Source organism: Takifugu flavidus, chromosome 1 (genome assembly GCF_003711565.1).
Source record: "Takifugu flavidus isolate HTHZ2018 chromosome 1, ASM371156v2, whole genome shotgun sequence".
Taxonomy (NCBI): domain Eukaryota; kingdom Metazoa; phylum Chordata; class Actinopteri; order Tetraodontiformes; family Tetraodontidae; genus Takifugu; species Takifugu flavidus.
Window position 1 is genome coordinate 28,147,256 of NC_079520.1, and position 20,903 is coordinate 28,168,158.

Genomic DNA, 20,903 nt, shown 5'->3' on the forward strand with positions numbered 1-20,903 from the left:
AACATCTTATTATTATGTTGTGTTGTATTGTAGGTTATTGTAATAATAAAGTATTCTTGGTGTTAATCCAGATTCCTTTTCTCCCAGGAGGGAAGGTGTGGTAACTGAAGTTCTCAAGGACCGTCGCTGATGCTCCTCTGCTCCCACATGACTGCAGTATTTTACTGCTCTCCGTCATCTTTTCCTCCATCAAATAACGAGGGATGATGTTTTTGAGGTGGCTGAGTGGTCATCTAAGCCCTCTGCAAAATCGATCAATAATTTTTGTGGGTTTGCGCAGAAAAGGGGGGAAACCAGCGGAAGAGTCGGTCAGAAAACACCGGAAGTGGCTCCACGGCGGGTTTATGCTGACGAACCGCTCTTCTGTCCCTCCTGATCGATGGTTATTGATTAACAGGGACGGGCTGGAGTTCGGTAAACCCTGATCATGGTTGTTGGAGGAGCTTGGCGTTCCCTTCTCAATCGCGGTTTAATCGCTTCCAGAAATCCGTGGAAATCTATCGCGAAGGGAAGCATGGTACTCCGCGAGTACCATGATACCGGGAAGGCCAGCATTCCTGGGCCGAGGGGGGCGGCCAACACCCGGGTGGTGGACCTCCGGAGCGACACCGTGACCAAGCCGACGCCGGCGATGCGACGGGCCATGGCATCGGCCGAGGTCGGTGACGACGTGATGGGGGAAGACCCGACGGTTAACGGTCAGAGCCGACGAGGGTTCCCAGGTTCCAGCATCACCTGTGTCGTTCTAACAGATAAACCGATGTGTCAATAACACACACTGATAAATATGAGAGTCCAGGTGCCCTCAACTCCACCATAGGGGAATAGATTAGCCACTGACCTGTCAGCGAGGCTGGAGAATCTGATTTCAACTAAACCATGTTTAAAATTAGGAATCAGCATTTATGTCGGTAACACGTGGCCCAAATCTCAGTGCGAATATTGAAATGCGACATAAAATCCACCCTTTACCTGCAGAATCTGTCCACTTTCTGCAGAGCTACAGAAGGTTGCGGCCGAGCTCTTCCGGATGGAGGCTGCGCTGTTCGTGACGTCGGGAACCATGGGGAACCTCCTGGCAGGTACACGCTGACGTTACACATCCCAGACGCACCGGGGACGGAGCAAATGCACCTTTGTTTATGACGCAGCGATGGTGCACTGCGGGCGGCGAGACGACGAGATGATTGTGGGGGACCTGTCCCACATACACATCTACGAGCAGGGAGGAAGTGCGTATGTAAGTGGTACCACGTGCACATCTCCACCTCGTTCCTTCTCACCTGTGATGCATTTCGTGCACGATTGTGTTGACAGTTAGCTGGTGTCCACTCCACCACCGTGAGGACGCAGCCTGATGGAACGTTTGACCTGACTGAGCTGGAATCTAAGATTCGCCACGGTTACCCCAACCCCCATTACCCTCGCACGCGCCTCATATGTGTGGAAAACACCCACAACATCCGAGGAGGACGCGTGCTACCTCTGACCTTCCTGCAGGAGGTGCAGCAGAAACAGCTGCTATCTTTAAGAAACATAAATTTGGGATGTAAGCGTTTATCTGCACTTGCTTTGACCTCCAGGTGCGAGCGTTGGCAGACAGATACGGGGTTTCGGTCCACATGGATGGAGCCCGGGTGATGAACGCTGCGGTGGCCCAGAGGGTTCCACTCGCCACGATACTGCAGCACACACACACCGTGAGTGTGTGCCTCTCCAAGGTGGGGCTCTGAACGGAGCACAGCGGAGCAGAGGGTGGAACAGGTCAAATTCATGCTGCTCTGTTCAGGGTTTGGGAGCTCCTGTGGGAACCATTCTAGCTGGGCCCAAAGCTTTCATCTCCCAGGCAAGACGGTACCGTAAAGCCTTGGGAGGTGGGATGAGGCAGGCCGGAATAATAGCAGCAGCTGGAAAAGTGGCTCTACTGGAGATGTCAGGACGGCTGGAGGAGGATCACCACAATGCCAGAACCTTTGCTCAAGGTGAGCGGCGCAGGTTGAGCAAAATTCGAAGGCGTCGTTTTTAAGCGCAGCTCGATTCCGTCCCTCTTGGCAGCTCTGCTCAGCAGCGGGTCGCCGCTCTTCACCGTCGACATGGACTGCGTGGAGACAAACATCCTGCGTTTCTTCTTGGATCCAAGATTAGGTCCTGATGAGTTCTGTGCACGCATGGCTCAGGTTGGAGAGGGAGAGGAGGAGGAGCTGGGTCAGGGGATACAAGTTCTCATGTTCCCTTACTTTGGGAACTCGGTGCGGGCCGTCTGGCACCTGGGAATCTCCTCCGAAGAGACGCAGCTGGCCGTCCAGAAGATGAAGTTTGTGGCCGCTCAAGTTTTAAAAGAAACTGTTGGCACCCACTGAAAACTGAAGATCACCAAAAACAATTTAAAACAAGATAGAATTAGAACAAGATAGACAGTTTCACAAGTCACTTTGGTTAGTCTTAATGATTATATTTTACATAAATAATTATTTTGATAATTTGATTAAATTAATTCAGCAGCTAAATTTTTGTTTTTCATTCTGATTTTATTTTGTCGTGCTTAATATAGAGCAGATGATGAAAATAATAATTCTGCTGTTAAAGGAGACAGTTTTGCTGTGTTCACAAGCTTAACATGTGCAAAAACTAATGGCAGCGGTGGGATTCGAACCCACGCCATCGAAATGACTGGAGCCTAAATCCAGCGCCTTAGACCTCTCGGCCACGCTACCTACCGGCTTCCGTCGAAGCAGGAATCTATCAAGACCAGTAGGTAGTGTAACGTAGCCATTTAATTTAGTGTAAAATAAACCTACATCTTTAGAGGTGCGACCACATGGAAAGTTGTGGCGTTAAATCTGCGGTAGTGCGCATTATTCTTATTATTATAGGCCCCGCCTATGATTCCCACATGCAGCAGAAAACATTGCAGCTCATCTTTCCACGGGAGGACGATTGTTCCATCATCTGTTATCTCTATCTGTTATCTTTATCTGTTATCTTTTTGTGGCACACATCGCACCAGTCTGTGAAGCGCTGCCTCCGGGCGCACCGCGACATGGCTCTGTGTTGCCTTTGCAAACATTGGTGGCGTCGGATTTCTCCCCGCTGATCTAATCGACAGTTGTTATTGACTACATTTTTGCTTCTATTATGTTTGTAATATACTACAGTTTTCTACGATACAATTGCTGGTTGAATGATACTAAACTGAATCCTCTGATCCGATTCCATACATTAAATTCCACATACAAATTGAGGCGGTATTAATATTTCCGATACTTCGAAGGCAGCGCGAGTCAGGGGCGTGGCTAGAGATCGTTTTACTACGTGCCTGGTGCTGCAGCTACAGTGGTGGACAGCGAGAAGAACTACAACCTTCCGCGATACGCTTCCCGGACCTTCGGGATCCACTGGAGAACCAGGAACCGAACCATTCTGGTCTGGGAGGGGACCTACTGCCACTGGTGCCGTTAATACCTGACAGGGAGATACAGCTGAAGACTGAGGTGAGGCCACTGTCTGTCAAATGTAGGTGAACGGGAACAAGGTTGATTATGCATTTATTACCACTAACAACGTGCCCGATACCAGGAGATTCTTTGATATCCGTTGCACTGTTATGGTTCTAACTGCCGGGTGTGGATTCTCCTCTTTTGCTGCCAGTTTAGAACTGAAGTATCGGTATTTGATTGCAGTGAATACTTGAGTAATTAGATATGATCGTGCTCAGACAGACGCCACATGCACACGCACGTCTGCGATGCTGACTTTTCTAGTTTGTTGACACGGTCCTGACACCATCAGCAGCATATGGCAGCTTAGACAGCCATGAGGCCGAGCTATTGTGACCACAGCCAACATGGCTGCCACAGATGAACTCTAACCTGCCCGTGTGTCGCCCTGCTGAATGGACCTGGCTGTGGCCCCCCAGCAGGCACCATGGAGGACGACCTGATGTTCAGCATGGAGGAGGAGGAGGCCAGTGCACAGAGACCCCCGGCCCCCTGCAGAGGTGCCAGCCAGCGGACCCGTTCCCCCACGAAATCCAGTGCAAGTGATGACGACGAGGACGACGAAGACCACGTCATTCGCCCCATCCTGGACGACTCCGCCAAAGAAATCTGCCACTACCTGAAGGACCTGGTCAGCAGCAGGCAGCTGCCCAACTCTCTCCCCAAGAGCAGCTTCAGCTACAGGGTGAGTTGGGGCGTGAGGGGGCGTCCCACCACGGGCACCATACGGGTGTTCACGTGCACGTGCTCGCCCACGCTCGTGCGCCGCTGTGGTACGGGCGTCAAGGCTTCGTGCTTTTAGTCTGGATGGTGAATTTGTTGCTGTGGTTTGTTGATAAAAAGACGTGCGTCTGTGCGTTTTCTTCACCTTCAGAATGAACCCGAGGCAGAATCTCAGGCGTACACGGTTCTGTCTGAGAGTGCACGGGTACGTGACTCCTCCACTCCTATCTTCCTTCACTCATGCACTTGTAACCACCTGAGTTTCCTCTTCCCTTTTCTGCCCTCTTCCTTATTTTGGTTCCGTCACCCCCCCCCACACACACACACACACATTTTTGACATGAATTTCTTTTGATCTCTTTTCCCTCAAACTATAATCTTTTATGCTCCATGTGATTAATCTAACAAAGAGACTCGTTATGTTCTTTAACAACGGTGTTTACATGCTGCGCACACGGGAGGGTCATGTGACTCAAACACGCCTGTGATGCACGAGGGAGACGTGCACCTGTGTCCTCCTGGTGTCAGATTACTGACCATGTGGGGGCGGCAGCATTTGATTGATGGATCCTTCTAAGAAAGTGATTTCTTAAAATGGAATTAACAGATAGCTCTGACACGTCACACAGGCGTCCGCTTCGGTTTCCAACGGCAACAACTAATAAAAGTCGTCCTCGGACCGCCGAGTCCGAAAAGTCCTGGTTGTTAGCTTGAACGTCCAGCTCAGCTCTCTGCCCTAGTTTCTGTTGTTCATTAACTTTCTTCCTTATTTACATGCTGCTTAAACAGCCACAAACCCGCGGTTGTGTTACGCTGATGTGTTGTGAACGCAGCACCGTGTGTGTGAACGCAGCACCGTGTGAGAACGCAACACGGCGCGTTCACACACTCGTTCCTGCACCGATCGGGGATTTCATCAGAGAGTTGTTGACGACAAAGGTTGGAGGGTCGCTTATCTTCACGCGTGATAGTCAGGGTGGTTAAACTGGGGGGGAGGGGGCGTCAGCAGAGACACATGGTAGCGTTATGCTGTCAACCGAACTCATCATCTTTCCATCGTGTGTGTGTGTGTGTGTTTGATTAAATTAATTGTTTCCTCCCACTGCTTTCTTCTTCCCACTGTCCTGATCTGTCACACCACCACCACCGCCACCTCCTCGGGAGCCCGATTTCGGCCTTCTTTTTGTATGAAATGCAGTTTTCAGCTGATGCGTCTCTAATCCGCCAGGACGCGTGGGCGCGGGCCATCGAGAAGGCCCGAGCGAGGCCGGACCCCTGGGCAGAGTTCCACCTGGAGGAGATCAAGACTGAATCTTGCACCCGATACCGGTAAGAATGAACTGCGGACACGTCCTTTAGTCCAGGTTTGAGTCCCTCCAGCGGGGGAGGGGGGTCATGTGACCACGTTGTGAACGGCTCAGAGACGCAAATTCAATGTAAATGAGTTCGAGGCTCCAGGCAGAATTGTTCGAGGCAGAATTGAAAAGGAGGCCGTCTGGTCACGTCAGTCCAGCTGTCCTGCTGCTGCTAGCATGTTTTTCTGGTTTGACGAGTCAACGTGTCACTGAAATAAAACTCAGACACACACACACACACACAGAGCTGTGGTGGAACATTAATATACTTAAAAGCAGGAAATGTTCAGACTACCAGGAAATTGCGGCGATGGTAGTTCAGGCTGCTGACGTTTCTGCTCCAATGCTAGTGCTAAATGCTAGTGCTAAATGCTAAGACTGGTGAAAAAAGAGTGACCATTTCAGTTATTTCCACACTCTCGCTGTATATTAGCAATAAGGAAATCATATTTAAACACATTAACTCATGTGTCAGTTTAATGTCAGACTTTAACCTGCCCCCCCCGTTTTAGACCTCAGAAATGAGCACAAAGGCAGGAAAACGGCTCCTCACAACTGGGCGTGTGCAGGAACGTTAAAGTTAAAAAAGCAGCCAGAAAAGGCCTCTGCCTGCGTGTCGGGCCGGTTATGTAACAGCCCCGAGCACAGGGGCGGGAGGCGGGTTTGCCCCCGCGCTCTTTTCACGTGCTAATTTTATCCACATGAAACCTCACTCCTCGTTGGGTCCGAACCTAATGGAACCGATGTCGTTGCCCTCTGACACGAGAAAACAAGCGCGCACTGGATTTGGGAGGGGAAGAGAGGAGAGGGTCCAGAGGCACCCTGGGACCAGCTGTCCAGACATGCAGCTGTGTATTAACTCACACACACACACACACACACACACACACACACCACACACACACCACACACACACACACACACACACACACACACACTCCCTGCCTAGTCCACTAGTGAGGCCCACCATCACACACAGGCTGCGTTTATATGATGGACACAACAGGAATTCAGCCCGTCAGCGAAGTGGCGCCTTGTTCTCAGAGAGAGGAAAGAGATAAGAGCCCACGTTGGCCCGTTGGGAGGGGGCAGGAACGGGGCAGGAGGGGGTAGGAGGGGCAGGAACGGGGCAGGAGGGGGCAGGAACGGGGCAGGAACGGGGCAGGAACGGGGCAGGAGGGGGCAGGAACGGGGCAGGAGGGGGCAGGAGGGGGTAGGAACGGGGCAGGAGGGGGCAAGAGGGGACAGGAGGGGGAAGGAACGGGGCAGGAACGGGACAGGAGGGGGCAGGAGGGGGAAGGAACGGGGCAGGAACGGGACAGGAGGGGGCAGGAACAGGGCAGGAACGTAATGGTTTTACGCTGCGGGGGGGGGACATTCTGAAACGGTAACCAGGAAGTCGTGACAGCTTCAGAAAAGAGTTGGAACCGAGAGAACCTGCTGACCCGACTCGTGCGCTCGTCATCAGACAGAACGAGTCCTGACGTGCACGACACATCAAAGGGAATGAGATGAAAGCAGCTGTGTGATCGGTTTGATTTGCTTGTTGCAGGTACAACGCGATCACAGGGGAGTGGTCTCAGGACCAGGTCCACCTCAAGATGGCGTCCAAGGTACCACCGCCGTCCCTAGAACCACTAGAACCATCACTAGAACCGTCTCTAGAACCACTAGAACCGCCCAGTGAGACACGTCCCCCCCCCTCATTCATGCCCTGCTTTGTGTTCCACAGCCCTTTGGTCGAGGAGCCATGAGGGAGTGCTTCAGAACGTAAGTGGAGCTGGAACGCAGCAGCACGTCTCTGCTGGCCGAGGCCCGCTTCTGGTCCAGGTCCACATTCTGGCTCTGCTGTTCTGGGCTTGATGTGGGGCTGCAGAGTCAGAGGGGAAAGGAACAATAGTTTAATTGTCAATGTTTAATCCACCCTCAGCTCTTTTCCCGCTGCGCTGTTGGAAACAGAACCAACAGAACCAGCAGAACCAACAGAACCAACAGAACCAGCAGAACATTAAAGGCGAGCTGCTTTTTATCGGTTCCTCTGGGGGAATCACAAGCAGGCTTGTTTTTAAAGAGGTGGTCAGAACCAGCCGGACCGGACCACTGAGCATTGATCTCCTGGGTCTGCTCACATTGATCCTTTCCTCTTTACTGCTTAGCCACTTTGGTTTGGTTCTGTCCGCTTCATTTGGCAGTTTTAGCTTCGTTAAAGTCCGATCGCTACAGTGGCAGCAGCTCCAGAACCGATCAGAACCGATCAGTCAGTGGCAGCAGCTCCAGAACCGATCAGAACCGATCAGTCCAACTCGGCATCACCGGCCTCCTGGAGACAGAGGAATGGGGAAGCGGTTCCTTTAAATCAGGGGCTCATTAATGATCTGATCTGGTCTGAGCTGATCTGATCTGATCTGTCTGATCTGAGCTGATCTGATCTGTCTGGTCTGATCTGATCTGATCTGTCTGATCTGGTCTGATCTGATCTGATCTGATCTGATCTGATCTGTTCTGTCTGATCTGTTCTGATCTGATCTGATCTGATCTGTTCTGTCTGATCTGATCTGTCTGATCATCTGAAACAATAACAATATTCGCTGTAATTCTCTTGGACACGTTTTCAGTTGTGTGTTTGAAGCTGCACAGGTGATTCACAGGTGATTCACACACCTGTCTCCTCCTCCAGGAAGAAGCTCTCCAACTTCTCGCACAGCAGCAACTGGAAGATGGCGTCCAACTACGTGTCCAAGTGCTACATGGAGCCGGTGGACAGGAACATTTACTTTGAGGACGTGAGGTTACAAATGGAGGCCAAGCTGTGGGGGGAGGAGTACAACCGCCACCGGCCCCCGAAACAGGTGCCCAGGCTCACCCCGGGGCCCCGAGGAGCCCGCGACCTTCCGCGACCTTCCACGACCTTCCACGACCTTCCTCATGCTTTGACCCGTGTGTCCCCAGGTGGACATCATGCAGATGTGCGTGGTGGAGATGACGGAGAGACCGGGGAGGCCGCTCTTCCACCTGGAGCATTACATCGAGGGCAAGTACATCAAGTACAACTCCAACTCCGGCTTCGTGCGGGACGACAACATCCGACTGACCCCTCAGGTGAGTGGCGCCGTGGCTGCTCGCCGTGGCTGCTCGCCGTGGCTGCACGCCGTGGCTGCTCGCCGTGGCTGCTCGCTGCACGCCGTGGCTGCTCGCTGCACGCCGTGGCTGCACGCCGTGGCTGCACGACGTGGCTGCTCGCTGCACGCCGTGGCTGCACGCCGTGGCTGCACGACGTGGCTGCTCGCCGTGGCTGCTCGCCGTGGCTGCGAGGTCGTGGCTGCGAGGTCGTGGCTGCGAGGTGACAACGGCGTGCTGTTAACCAGCCTTGTGCCCCTTCAGGCCTTCTGTCACTTCACTTTCGAGCGGTCGGGCCACCAGCTGATCGTCGTGGACATCCAGGGGGTCGGCGATCTCTACACCGACCCACAGATCCACACGGAGAAGGGGACCGACTTTGGCGATGGGAATCTGGGTACGGCTCCGGCGTGCGGGTGGGCAGAGGCGTGAGGCGTGAACTCACCTGGGTGGGTCTGTGTTGCAGGTGTGCGGGGCATGGCGCTCTTCTTCCACTCCCACCTGTGCAACAAGATCTGCAAGAGCATGGGCCTGACGCCCTTTGACCTCTCCCCTGCAGAGCGGTCCCAGCTGGACGGCACCAACAAACTGCTGGTAGCTTAAATGTTGACGCCGTCCCCGAGGGTCGGACTCTTCCACCCCCCCCCACTGAGACGGCCCGTCTTCATCTGTTTCAGAAGTCGGCCCAGACGGTGCTGCGGGGCTGCGAGGAGCACTGCGGTTCTCCTCGGGTTCGGACCATGTCGGGCAGTCGCCCGCCGCTGCTCTTCTCCCGCCTGTCTGAGACGTCCTCGGCGGACGAGAGCACGAGCGACGTGGACTCGGTTCCCTGCTCCCCCCTCATCCTTCCGTGTTCTCCACAAGGTCTGCACGGATCTCTGGACCCGTCCGCATATTTACTGCACCGAACCAGAACCAGAACTGTTCTGGACATCCACACGTGTTGCTTGCTTTATGTTCCAGGCATGAACGAGCATGAACGCCAGTACGGTACCAACGCAGGCGAACACAAGGTGAGAAGCACCAAAGGTTCTGACGGGTTCAGAGGGGACGGAGGTTTGGTCCCAGGAGCCGGTTCTGGTGTTGGGTCTGCCTGTTGGGGGGGGGGCTGAGCAGAGCCTTGATATGACCTGATGACGTCGGGTCACATGACTCAGCCTGGCGTCCACTCATCTTTCTGGTTTGTGACCTTTAGGACGAGAATGGCGGCGACAGCGGCTACCCCAGCGAGCGGCGGAGCGAAGGCGACCCCAACGACCACATGGACGGGGTAACGACCTTCGCTGACCTTGACTGTCGGAGCATCCTCGCCAGATGATGATTCGTGCTTTCAGCTGTGTGGCCTTTGATCCTCTGCCTGTGGCTTTGATGTTTCATGTTCTGTCGCTACGCAGGTCCACCAACGCTACAGATCCCAGTGTTCCGAGTCGGATGAGGACAGTATCAGACGGGTAAACAAACCGGGGTGTCAGACCCCTGCTCACCCCCCCTTCCCTCTCTCACCCCTCCTCTCCTCTCTCTCACCTCCTCCTCTCTCACCCCCTCCTCTCTCACCCCCTCCTTCCTCTCTCACCCCCTCCTCTCTCTCACCCCTCCTCTCTCACCCCCCTCCTCTCTCTCTCACCCCCTCTCTCTCACCCCCTCCTCTCCTCTCTCACCCCTCCTCTCTCACCCCTCCTCTCTCACCTCCTCCTCTCTCACCCCCTCCTCCTCTCTCACCCCCTCCTCTCCTCTCTCTCTCACCCCTCCTCTCTCACCCCCTCCTCCTCTCTCACCCCTCTCCTCTCTCACCCCCTCCTCCTCTCTCACCCCTCTCCTCTCTCCCCCCCTCCTCTCTCCTCACCCCCCTCCTCTCTCTCTCACCCCTCTCCTCTCTCTCACCCCCTCCTCTCTCCCCCTCCTCTCTCACCCCCTCCTCTCTCACCCCTCTCCTCTCTCACCCCCTCTCCTCTCTCACCCCTCTCCTCTCTCACCCCCTCCTCTCCTCTCTCACCTCCTCCTCTCTCACCCCTCTCCTCTCTCACCCCCTCCTCTCTCACCCCCCCACTGATCCTGTCCCATCACCTTCCTCCTCTGTTTCCCCCCCAGAGGAAGATGGGAGCCTAAATTCAAGTGTAACTCCTGACAACGACTGGGTGAATGTTTTGTATGCTGGCTCACAGGCCAGGCGTTCCCCACGTGCACGGCCGTGCACGGCGTTTGAGAGGAGACGTGCACATCTGCTCATGCAGGCTGCCGCTCCGTCCTGACATTTGGAATCAAATCAGGATGATAAAATGCTGCAGAGTTTGAGATTCAGACCTGAAACACCATCTTGCTCTGCGTCACCCTCTTGTTTGAGTGTCACCGCCCTACGTGAGTGTGTGTGTGTGTGTGTGAGTGTGTGTGTGTGTGTGTGTGTGTGTGCATGTGTGTGTGTGTGCGTGCGCTCTTGTTTCGGTGCTTTATGTCAATATTAAGCTGTCACTAACCCAACCTGAGAGTGAGCTCTCCTCATAACGAGCTCACCAAAGCTTCTCGCATCATTTTTATTTTTATTTTTAACATTTTCTATTGATTTTTAACACTTTTATTGTTTTTTTCCTGCTCTTTTCATTCTCATCCAGCTGACAGAGGAAAAGTGGAGCTTCTTCCACTCATCCCGCGCCCACGTCCACCGGTCGTCCTGCGCGGCCACCGAAGTGGAGCGCATCAACGCTCTGCTGCAGAAAAAGATCGGCCAGTCCATCCTGGGGAAGGTAACGGGGGGGTGGGGCTGGGGGGGGGGGGGTCACGCTGTCGTTTGACTCATTAAGGACGCCGTAAATCAACTTACAACCAACAATCATGGATAATAATTGGTGAGACGTGAACTGTTTTAAATTAAAAATGGTGCCTAAAAGTAAACCTTTGCTGGGGGGGCTGAGGGACAGCCCTCTTACCCCCCCCCCTCTTATGCTGGTCAGTCCTGCTGTGTCCTGAGTGGGATCAGCCAGTCAAAGGCTCCAAATCAACTCTCTTGAAGCGAAGCGTCTCCCTGAATGTGCATGTGTGCTGAGATGCTGAACGGGCTTCAGCTCCGGTTGTCCTGCACCTCCTCCTGCCCAGGTCCACCTGGCTATGGTGCACTACCACGAGGGGGGGCGTTTCTGCGAGAAGGATGAGCAGTGGGATCAGGAGTCGGCCATGTTCCACCTGGAGACGGCCGCCCTGTGTGGAGAGCTGGAGGCCATCGTGGCCATCGGGCAGTGCTACCTGCAGCTGCCTCATCACGTGCTGCCAGAGGTGGAAGTGGAGGTGCGCTGCTCTCCTCCCTCTGCTGAATTCGTCCTTTCAGTTTTGGTTCACCACCTCCACGCTCTTCGCAGGATAATGCTGGGAATCGGATGAAAGGCTTCAAGTATTTGCTGCAGGCCGCTGAGGCTGGAGACAGATCTTCCATGATCGTCGTGGCCAGAGCCTTCGATACTGGGGCGAACCTGTCAGCAGACAGGTGAGGCCGGGACCCGAGAGGCTGCTGCCCCCTGGCGGACACCGCTGCACATCGACCGGAACCAACCCGTGTTTGTTCTTTCTGTTCCAATGAAGGAAGCAGAACTGGGAAGAGGCGGTTCACTGGTATGACACCGCCCTGAACATGACGGACTATGACGAAGGCGGGGAGTTTGATGGGATGCAGGAAGAGCCGCGATACCTGCTGCTGGCCAGAGAGGCGGAGATGTTCCAAACGGGAGGCTTCAAGCTGGCCGCTGACCCCCAGAAAGCAGGTCGGACCCCGGCCTGTGGTCGGCCCACCTCCTGCTGCTTCCCCTGTGATCGGTTGTGATCTGCTCTCCCTGCAGGTGATCTGTTTACACAGGCGGCAGAAGCTGCGACGGAGGCCATGAAGGGGCGCCTGGCCACCCAGTACTACATGAAGGCGGAGGAAGCCTGGGCGGCCATGGAGGAGTGATCCGGCAACAACCAGGAGGATTTTACAGAAATAACTCGAGTGTTCACAGTTTACATATTTTTTTATTACAGTACTCATGCGCATGTGTGTGTGTGTGTGTGTGTGTGTGTGGGCGCGCACGCGTCCAGGTTTCTACGCTTTCCCCGTTAGTGAAGCCAGTCTTCCAAAATCAGCATTTGACTTTCTGATAACGAGCCTCCGAAATAGGAAAACCTGTAAAAGTGCTGAAGCCAAACGACCCCTCGTCCCAAATGTTGAACCTTTAATTTTGCAGGAATGTTTGTAAAATGTTTGGAATTTGACACATAAATTAAAGTTTGCCTTGATTTAGTCGCTGTGGCTGGTGTCCATGTTTATGAAGTGAATACGGAATATTAAAGGATCAATAAGAACTCAGTAAACAGCTGAGACGCTTCAAACGTTTGGGGTTGCAAGTTCAAGTCCCAAAGTTTCTCAGCTCCTCGAGAATCAGCTTAAATCATCCCAGCTGCCCTCATGTTGATAAATCACCTGTTGATAAATCATCCATTGATAAATAATCTATTAATAAATCATCTATTGATAAATCATCCATTGATAAACAATCTATTAATAAATCATCCATTGATAAATCACCTATTAATAAATCATCCATTGATAAATCATCCATTGATAAACAATCTATTAATAAATCATCCATTGATAAATCACCTATTAATAAATCATCTATTCATAAATCATCTATTGAAAAATAATCTATTAATAAATCATCCATTGATAATAATCTATTAATAAATCATCTATTGATAAATCATCTATTAATAAATCACCCATTGATAAATAATCTATTAATAAATCATCCATTGATAAATAATCTATTCATAAATCATCTATTGATAAATCATCCATTGATAATCACCTATTAATAAATCATTTATTAATAAATCATCCATTGGTAAATAATCTATTCATAAATCATCTATTGATAAATAATCTATTCATAAATCATCCACTGATAAATAATCTATTGATAAATCATCTATTGATAAATAATCTATTGATAAATCATCCACTGATAAATAATCTATTAATAAATCATCTATTGATAATCGCCTCACTGCAAACCCGGAAGTGGGGCGGAGCCGCAAAGCATTGTGGGAGCGGGCTCCTCCCCACGTGTGCGGTGCAGCATCAACAGTAGCGGCTCCTCTCGGGCTGCTGGAGTTCAGCGTTTTTCTGCCGCTCTGCGCATCGACTTTCTGGATGAGACGACGGAAACCACATGGTGAAGTGTCCAGGTGAATCACCTGCTCTGTATTTACGGGAGAGGCCGCTTCAAAACAGGCCTTTGACGAGTGACTGGCTCTTATTTTGACTGACAGTATGTAACAAGCCATGCTAGTTAGGTAGCTAGGTAGGCTAAAGTTGCATGGGCTCCATAACACTGGTTACGTTTGATTATTAACCTATCGCTTATAGGTTAATTACAGGAAATCAAAAGGGCCTGCTTTACTCCATATTTATTTCGCAGATTATCCTTTTTGTATAGAATTGAACATTTCCTCCGCAGTTTGAAAGCCGAGGCCCTGGAAATTGTTTGAAAGGGTTTGATGCTAGCTAGCTAGCTAACGTAACCACTGATTTGACTTCTTTCACGGGCATGACAGTCAGCTAAAGTCGTTGGTAGACTGAAGTGACCATTTGGAGTGTTAGCTGTTGGTTGTTATTTTGACACTAGTGCGTGCGTGCGTGCGCGACGAGCAGTGGCATAAATTACACTGACTTGCATCATGTTGGAATCCACCTTTGAGCCATCACTAGTCAGCCCATGACTTCATACACAGTATAAACAGTGTTTACACACTCTATACACCGTTTATACTGTATGTATAGGGTATATACACAGTGTATACTGCATGTATAGGGTATATGCACAGTGTATACTGCATGTATAGGGTATATACACAGTGTATACTGCATGTATAGGGTATATGCACAGTGTATACTGCATGTATAGGGTATATACACAGTGTATACTGCATGTATAGGGTATATGCACAGTGTATACTGCATGTATAGGATATATACACAGTATATACTGCATGTATAGGGTATATACACAGTATATATTGCACGTATAGGGGTATATGCACAGTGTATACTGCATGTATAGGGTATATACACCATATATACGGTGCATCTGCTTTCCTTTTCCCGTCCTGGGTGTAGCCGTATGCTGTGTAGCTCTATAATCCGTGTCTGAGTTTGAGCGAACCTTTTTCCCCAGGTTAGATATCTGAGATCTGAGCTCCACTCCAGCTGACATAAATAATGGCCAGCGGTGATGAAGACGACCCCATTATAGAAGAAGTAAGTCCACAATCACCGCCAGCCGGTGTCCTGGTGTACTGACCCGTGAGGCTGGTGGTCTGTTCAGGCTGCTGAAAGGCTGCTTTATCTTCTTTATCTTCTTCTATCTATCTTCTATCTTCCTTTAGATTGATGTTTACCTTGCCAAGAGTCTTGCAGATAAACTCTACCTTTTCCAGGTAATCTCTGTCTCCATTGATGAGTAGTTTTGGTCGTCAGCAGTGATCAGTTCTTCTGACTAATCGTTGGTCTCCTCTCAGTACCCTGTCCGCCCTTCCTCTATGACCTACGATGACGTCAATCACTTATCGGCTAAAATCAAACCGAAGCAGCAACGGGTAAACCTCCTCTGCTCCTCGTCCCATCGTCGCCGCACCTGGAAAATAGTTTCACGACGTTTTCCTCCGCCCGTGAAACAGGTGGAGCTGGAGATGGCGATCGACGCCACCAGTCCCAACTACTGCCGCAGCAAAGGGGAGCAGATCGCGTTGAACGTGGACGGAGCGGCGTACGATGAGACCAGCACCTATTCCACGTACGTTGGACCTCAGATCTCGTTGTCGCGTTAGTTCCGACCACGTCGCAGCGGCGCCGCCTCGACGGCTTCAGGTCGTCGTCACCACGAAGGTTTTTAGCTCGTCTGACTCATTCGGTCCTGAAGCCCAAATAAAAACCCAGCTCACCTCAGAGGTGCTGTGGGCTACATTAGAGGAGGCGCTGAACCGTGTGGGTCCACACCGGCCCGGTTTGGTCCTCAGCGGTGCCACCAGGATCTTTGTGTTTCTAATGTTCTGATTGGGTCCAGTGGAGGTTTGGCGAGTGATTTGGATCCTCTTCCTCTTTTCTTTTCCAGGAAGATGATGGATAAACAGACCTTCTCCTCCATCCAGGCCACGACAAACACCTCCAGATATGCTGCTGCTGTTTTCCACAAAGGTCGGACCCGGTTCTGTCGGTCAGCTTCAGCACAAATCTCTCTTCCCGTTTGTCTTCCCGACCCCGTCGGGCTTTACTCGGTTTCAGTCGGGGTCTCTCGGTTTGATGGCGTTGGAGCCCGCCGCCGGTTCTTCTGGACCCAAACGTTGCTGGTTCTGACGGGCGGTCCTTGTCAACAGGTGAGCTTCACATCACGCCGCTGACGGGGATCCTCCAGATGAGACCCAGCTTCTCCTACCTCGACAAGGCTGACAGCAAAACCAGAGAGCGGGAGGCGGCCAACGAAGGTGGGCCGGAGATTAATCTCCTGAATCCTGAATCTGAGCGGGATCTCGCATCACAGACGGGACCCGGGTCGTTTATAAGCTGGGTTTGTGTGTTACGCCGACAGGTGGTGATTCCTCCCAGGACGAGGCCGAGGAGGAGGCCAAGGCCATCACGGTGAATACCTGCTCTCTGTGATATGGTACCGCTGGAGCGTGCACGTGCTGATGTACAGTAAACACATGCACTCCTTCAGGTGAGGTTCAGTCGCCCGGAGTCGGAACAAGCCCGGCAGAGAAGAATCCAGTCCTATGAGTTCCTGCAGAAGAAGCAGGCGGAGGAGCCCTGGATCCACCTGCAGTACCACGGCGTGAAGGTAGGGGGAGCTCTCGCGCCTCGGTTTGTGGCCTCCGGTTAGCGTTTTTGTTAGCGTGAACAGTTTGACCAGTGGAGTATGGGAATACCGCCGACAGGAATAACGTTAAAGATGACACATTCCTCTAAACCCTAAACATTTATTCGTTGATTCTATTTCCTTCTCATCTCGTACCTCGTAGCGCCGCCTCCTACAGGAGTTTAGTAGCCAGCACTGCTCTTCTGAGGTCTGTCCACAGATTCCCATTGATGATTGGTCAGGACCCTGCTAAAACCTCTGCTGGCTCCTGTCGAGGTGTGTTTAGAATTGTTCTCCATTAGCTGGAGCTTCTGTGGGCTTGGGAAAGGAAGCAACGTTCCTCAGAACCGAGCCAGCGGGCACCTGAAAGCCTTCGGCATCTCCTCACAGTCTCCTTCTAGATGGTTGCTAGGTGTTGGGGCAAGCTTCGAGGGTTCTGGGCGTTAACAAAGCTTTGACGTTAGCACCAGTCGATCTTGGCTAATGCTGATGCTAGCAGGCTAATTCAGGAGCGAGGCCTTGCCCTCGGATCTTCAGAGGCTTTTGGAGATATTTTCATCTCCACTTGTTTAACTGTTCACGTCAGCAGCAGTTCTGACCGGCGGAGCTGCTCCAGGTCCTCTGAGTTTGGTTCTGTTGTTCCCGCAGGACGGCCGCTCGGAGCACGAACGCCAGTACCTGTTCTGCCAGTCGGCCGATGCCTCCGAGAACTCCGAGCTTGTCAAAACTCCAAAGTGAGCCGAACATTTCTGCCGCTCCTGTGAACATCCGGAGCTTCACATTGTGATTCTGGAGCCGTTCTAAAAATAACCCGATCACGTGTGTTTTCCCAGGGAGTATCTGTCAATGTTGATGCCGCCTCTGGCTGAAGAGAAGGTGTAAGTCCTCCACACGAGGGGGGGGGGTCAAGCTTTGGGGGTGGAGGCGCGCGGCCCTTTTAACGTCGGCTGGTTCTGTTGCTCTCCTGTTGACAGTGTGAAGCCTGTTGGGCCCAGTAATGTGCTGTCCATGGCCCAGCTCCGCACCCTGCCTCTGGTGGACCAGGTCAAGACTCTGATGAAGAACGGTACAGTTCCACGCCGGAGAGCAGCAGCACGCCACACCTGTAGATGGTCAGTTGTGTTGGCTCCTCCCACTGATGCTGTGTTTTCTGCTGGGCTTCCTCTGCTTTGTAGTCAAAGTGATTCAGTTTGCTAACCTGATGGGCCTGTTGGCCTCTGGCACAGACTCCACCTCGGTGCTGCGGTGCATCCAGCAGGTGGCGCTGCTGGTCCAGGGAAACTGGGTTGTGAAGAGGTGAGCCTCGCTGGGAGTTTTAAAGTGGAATGAATGCTTCTTTATTGAGAAGTGATTGGCTCCTCTCCTCTTCCAGCGACGTCCTCTACCCTAAGAACACCTGCAGCCCCCACAGCGGCGTCCCCGCGGAGGTGCTCTGCCGTGGCCGGGACTTCGTGGTGAGCCGCTCGTTTATCTGCTCTCATAACTGCCGGGCCCAGATGTGACCGGGTGTGTTTTCCCCAGATGTGGAGGTTCACTTTAGAGCGCTCCTTGATGAGGAAGGAGGCCGCTGCCGTCATCAAGGTGAGCGTCGTCCAGGGGGGGGAGGAGCTGGGCCGGGGGGGGCTGGGCCGGAGGGGGTTCCTGCTAAAGCCGCTTCTTCCTCCTGCTTCTGTCAGCTTCCACCGGAGGATGTGAAAGATTTCCTGGAGCAAGTGGCAGCTCCTCGAGTGAACAGAGGCTGGGAGTTCCTGCTGCCCACCGACGAGGACTTCATCAGGAAGCACCCGGACGTGGCCCACAGGCAGCAGATGCTGTGGGGGGGCATCCAGAGCAAGTAGGTGGCGCTCACCTGAGCAGGGAGGAGAGCCGCTCCGTCTCGATGCGACGTGGCTAAACTCGGGGAACGGGAGAGGCGTCCTTTGATTTAAGCCGTCTTTGATCTTTCTTTCAGGCTGGAAAAAGTCTTTAACTTCTCTAAAGAAGATTTCGTGCCAAAGACGTCTCCTCAGCCGGGTGCGTGACCGCCGCGATCTCATTGATGGGTGGGAACGAGCAGGAGTGTTGTGAGCCCGTGTGTGTTGTTTAGAGCCGGAGCAGATCAGCGGCGAGCAGCGGCTGAAGGCGGCGCAGGAGCGCGCGCTGAAGAACCAGGCCGCCCTCCAGAGGGACCTGGACGCCAGGCGGGCGGGCGGCGCCGCTCGCATCAAACAGGAAGCTGTCAGCGACAGAGAAGACGAACCCATGGACACTTCCTGCCCCATCCCCAACGGCTCCGTCAACGGTTACCCCGGCGCCGCGTCCCCCAGCTCGGGTCACGCCAACAGTAACGGGGGGGGTCGCACCGAGGCGTCGTCCCAGGAGCTGCAGGACTTTGTGCTAAAGACTTTCAGGAAGCATTTTGTAGTGACACTGAACGAGTTCAAGAGGCTCCTGAACCTGCACCTGGCCTCCATGCCGGTGGGCCGGAGCGTCTTTCACTCCGTCTCGGACCACATGCTGACGGACGCCATCGTGCTCCGCCACTGCAGACAGATCCTGGTGCCTGTGAGTATCCGCCCACGATGGTGCTGCCACGCTTCTCACGCCGGATGCCACCTCGTGAGGCGTCGCTTCCGCTGCAGACTAACTCTAGACGCGCTCCTGGGGGGGCAGGAAGGACGAGCATTTCCTCCCTGGCAGCTTTATAGCAGCTATCGGATGTCAGATTAACCACAGTCGCCTCCATTTAGCTCTGGAGCGCCGTCCCGCTGGCGTGGCTGTGCACAGCTAACGTGGTCCTCGGGTCCCGGAGGGTCACAGAAGGGCCGTAATCTGCTGACAATGTTCCTTTGAGCTGTGACGTTGGATGGGCTTTCCATTAAGGAGCGCTCTCCTGCCAGGAGAGGACCTGCTTTAGGTCTTTATCCCGTCTGTAGCCCCAACATGGGCCAGCTTCAGCCGGGTGGGGGAGGAGGGAGGGAGGGAGGGAGAACCCTGAACCCTGGGCACCGTCTCTGTTATGTAACGGCTTATCAGCCAACACCTAAAGCTCATTACGGCTCTGGGACTAAGCAGGTTTTACGAGTAGGCTGGAAACGGGAGACTGGTCTGAAGGGTTAATCCAGGCTTTGGGATCACCCAGGTCCTCCTGGTCCCAGCGGCGCCCCCCCTCCCCCCTCCTGTCGCTAGTTAACTGTTGCATGAAATGGAGCCTCAGTCTGCGGTTAGGGGCGCCCGAATGACTGAATACTGACTCGGGTTAGTCGGGCGCCTCAGGTGACCTCAGGTATGTCGAGCCCCCACCTGAAGCTCTGGAGTCCCGACCTGGTCTCAGAACGTTGTTGCTGCTCCTGACGTCAGTGTCCTGTCTCCACTCTAGTTTCCTGCTCAGAGCAACGCAGCCTCGGACGAACAGAAGGTGTTCGGTTTGTGGGAGAACGGAGACGGCTTCGACAAGGTAAACGGCCCCTTTCCCAGTGTCCTTAAACGCACCACGCAGGTTATCAAAGGCTGGATTTGGGCCCGATGGCCAACGAGGTGAAGTCGTTGTCTTTTGTGGTCCCGCAGCACCGTCGGCTGCTCTACGAACTCTTCACCAAGCACTACCGGCTCAGGAGGGCGGTGGTCCAGGCCCGCCTGTCTCAGGAGTTTGGGGAGGTCTCCAAAGCCGAAGTGGACCGGCTCCTTCACGTGAGAACAGTGTTCAACACGTGTGCAGCCGTCAGTGTGGGGTTGTGACGCCGCCTGTCCCCGCAGGAGTGCTGCAGCAGCTACGCAGGGATGTGGTACCTGAAGGGAACCATACAGTCCTGACGGTGACGGGCCGCCTCCTGCTGGGTGCCTCCAACACCCCCCCGCCCCCGCAGGTGTCCAGTGGGAGGAGTCAGGCAGACGTGAGCCCCTCACCGCTGGTCCTGCTCTGAGGACGAAGACGTCAGCCAGGCTGAGTGCACGGCTGACGTGGACCCGGGTGGTGTGAGGCAGCTCACGCAGGAGGAAGCTCCTCACACGTGCACCAGGAACCCCCCCGGGCTCACCAGGAACCCCCCCGGGACTCAAACCTGAAGTTACTTTGCTTTACGACTTCATGCTCGCTTGTTTTCAACGCCATCTTCCACCAGATCCGGATTATGTTGGCGATGCAGAAGAAACGAGACGTTTCTCGGCCTGATTTGTGAGATTTACGGCACCATTAAATCCTTGTTTGAAGCAGAACATCTGATTTGTGGCGTCGGTGAAACATAAAGAGGGGGCGAATGTGGTGAAACGGGCGGTTGATGGTGAACACCCGTGAGTTTGTGCCGTTGCCATGGAGACCATGGTGACAATAAAGGTGGCAGTCAGACTTGGCGCTCATG

The 20,903-nt window shown here is 53.2% G+C and overlaps 3 protein-coding genes and 1 non-coding gene across 10 annotated transcripts; 3 read left to right on the forward strand and 1 right to left on the reverse strand.

Moving 5' to 3' along the window:
* Positions 1-312: 312 nt before the first annotated feature.
* On the forward strand, positions 313-2,507 carry tha1 (threonine aldolase 1). Its single transcript, XM_057046208.1, has 7 exons — positions 313-698; positions 999-1,082; positions 1,152-1,240; positions 1,318-1,503; positions 1,584-1,721; positions 1,790-1,982; positions 2,056-2,507. Exons 1-7 carry the CDS (start codon positions 428-430, stop codon positions 2,358-2,360), a joined length of 1,266 nt encoding a protein of 421 aa, XP_056902188.1. The 5' UTR covers positions 313-427; the 3' UTR covers positions 2,361-2,507.
* A 125-nt stretch (positions 2,508-2,632) lies between these two features.
* On the reverse strand, positions 2,633-2,714 carry trnal-uag (transfer RNA leucine (anticodon UAG)). The gene has a single exon. It is a non-coding gene; the product is annotated as a tRNA-Leu (tRNA).
* Positions 2,715-3,301: 587 nt separating this feature from the next.
* On the forward strand, positions 3,302-12,953 carry eef2k (eukaryotic elongation factor 2 kinase). Of its 4 annotated transcripts, XM_057045738.1 has the most exons (19): positions 3,302-3,491; positions 3,917-4,182; positions 4,372-4,425; positions 5,449-5,549; positions 7,128-7,188; positions 7,308-7,345; positions 8,253-8,424; positions 8,525-8,674; positions 8,957-9,089; positions 9,159-9,286; positions 9,370-9,556; positions 9,656-9,705; positions 9,888-9,962; positions 10,087-10,143; positions 11,299-11,430; positions 11,780-11,968; positions 12,040-12,164; positions 12,260-12,438; positions 12,514-12,953. In XM_057045738.1, exons 2-19 carry the CDS (start codon positions 3,925-3,927, stop codon positions 12,621-12,623), a joined length of 2,199 nt encoding a protein of 732 aa, XP_056901718.1. In that variant the 5' UTR covers positions 3,302-3,491; positions 3,917-3,924; the 3' UTR covers positions 12,624-12,953. The 4 variants fall into 4 exon arrangements, with proteins under 4 accessions (XP_056901718.1, XP_056901700.1, XP_056901726.1 ...); XM_057045720.1 differs by having other exon boundaries at positions 9,370-9,705; XM_057045746.1 differs by lacking the exon at positions 4,372-4,425.
* A 791-nt stretch (positions 12,954-13,744) lies between these two features.
* Positions 13,745-20,760, forward strand: polr3e (polymerase (RNA) III (DNA directed) polypeptide E). 4 transcript variants are annotated; one of them, XM_057045776.1, is made up of 21 exons: positions 13,745-13,900; positions 14,890-14,972; positions 15,101-15,151; positions 15,233-15,310; positions 15,392-15,507; positions 15,826-15,908; positions 16,088-16,195; positions 16,300-16,349; positions 16,429-16,548; positions 17,215-17,300; positions 17,400-17,444; positions 17,541-17,632; positions 17,742-17,862; positions 17,939-18,020; positions 18,088-18,147; positions 18,243-18,400; positions 18,518-18,579; positions 18,653-19,110; positions 19,925-20,002; positions 20,113-20,235; positions 20,302-20,760. In XM_057045776.1, exons 2-21 carry the CDS (start codon positions 14,934-14,936, stop codon positions 20,356-20,358), a joined length of 2,067 nt encoding a protein of 688 aa, XP_056901756.1. In that variant the 5' UTR covers positions 13,745-13,900; positions 14,890-14,933; the 3' UTR covers positions 20,359-20,760. The 4 variants fall into 4 exon arrangements, with proteins under 4 accessions (XP_056901756.1, XP_056901740.1, XP_056901749.1 ...); XM_057045784.1 differs by having other exon boundaries at positions 13,765-13,900; positions 14,895-14,972; XM_057045760.1 differs by having other exon boundaries at positions 15,233-15,507.
* Positions 20,761-20,903: the final 143 nt, after the last annotated feature.

Coding starts and splice junctions, on each gene's coding strand:
- tha1 (XM_057046208.1), top strand. CDS start 428: ATGGTTGTTGGAGGAGCTTGGCGTTCCCTTCTCAATCGCGGTTTAATC. Junction 699..998: donor GGAAGACCCGACGGTTAACG/GTCAGAGCCGAC, acceptor CACTTTCTGCAG/AGCTACAGAAGGTTGCGGCC. Junction 1,983..2,055: donor TGCCAGAACCTTTGCTCAAG/GTGAGCGGCGCA, acceptor CCCTCTTGGCAG/CTCTGCTCAGCAGCGGGTCG.
- eef2k (XM_057045720.1), top strand. CDS start 3,925: ATGGAGGACGACCTGATGTTCAGCATGGAGGAGGAGGAGGCCAGTGCA. Junction 8,675..8,956: donor ACATCCGACTGACCCCTCAG/GTGAGTGGCGCC, acceptor GTGCCCCTTCAG/GCCTTCTGTCACTTCACTTT. Junction 11,969..12,039: donor TGCCAGAGGTGGAAGTGGAG/GTGCGCTGCTCT, acceptor CGCTCTTCGCAG/GATAATGCTGGGAATCGGAT.
- polr3e (XM_057045760.1), top strand. CDS start 14,934: ATGGCCAGCGGTGATGAAGACGACCCCATTATAGAAGAA. Junction 18,580..18,652: donor AAAGACGTCTCCTCAGCCGG/GTGCGTGACCGC, acceptor TGTGTTGTTTAG/AGCCGGAGCAGATCAGCGGC. Junction 20,236..20,301: donor AAGTGGACCGGCTCCTTCAC/GTGAGAACAGTG, acceptor CTGTCCCCGCAG/GAGTGCTGCAGCAGCTACGC.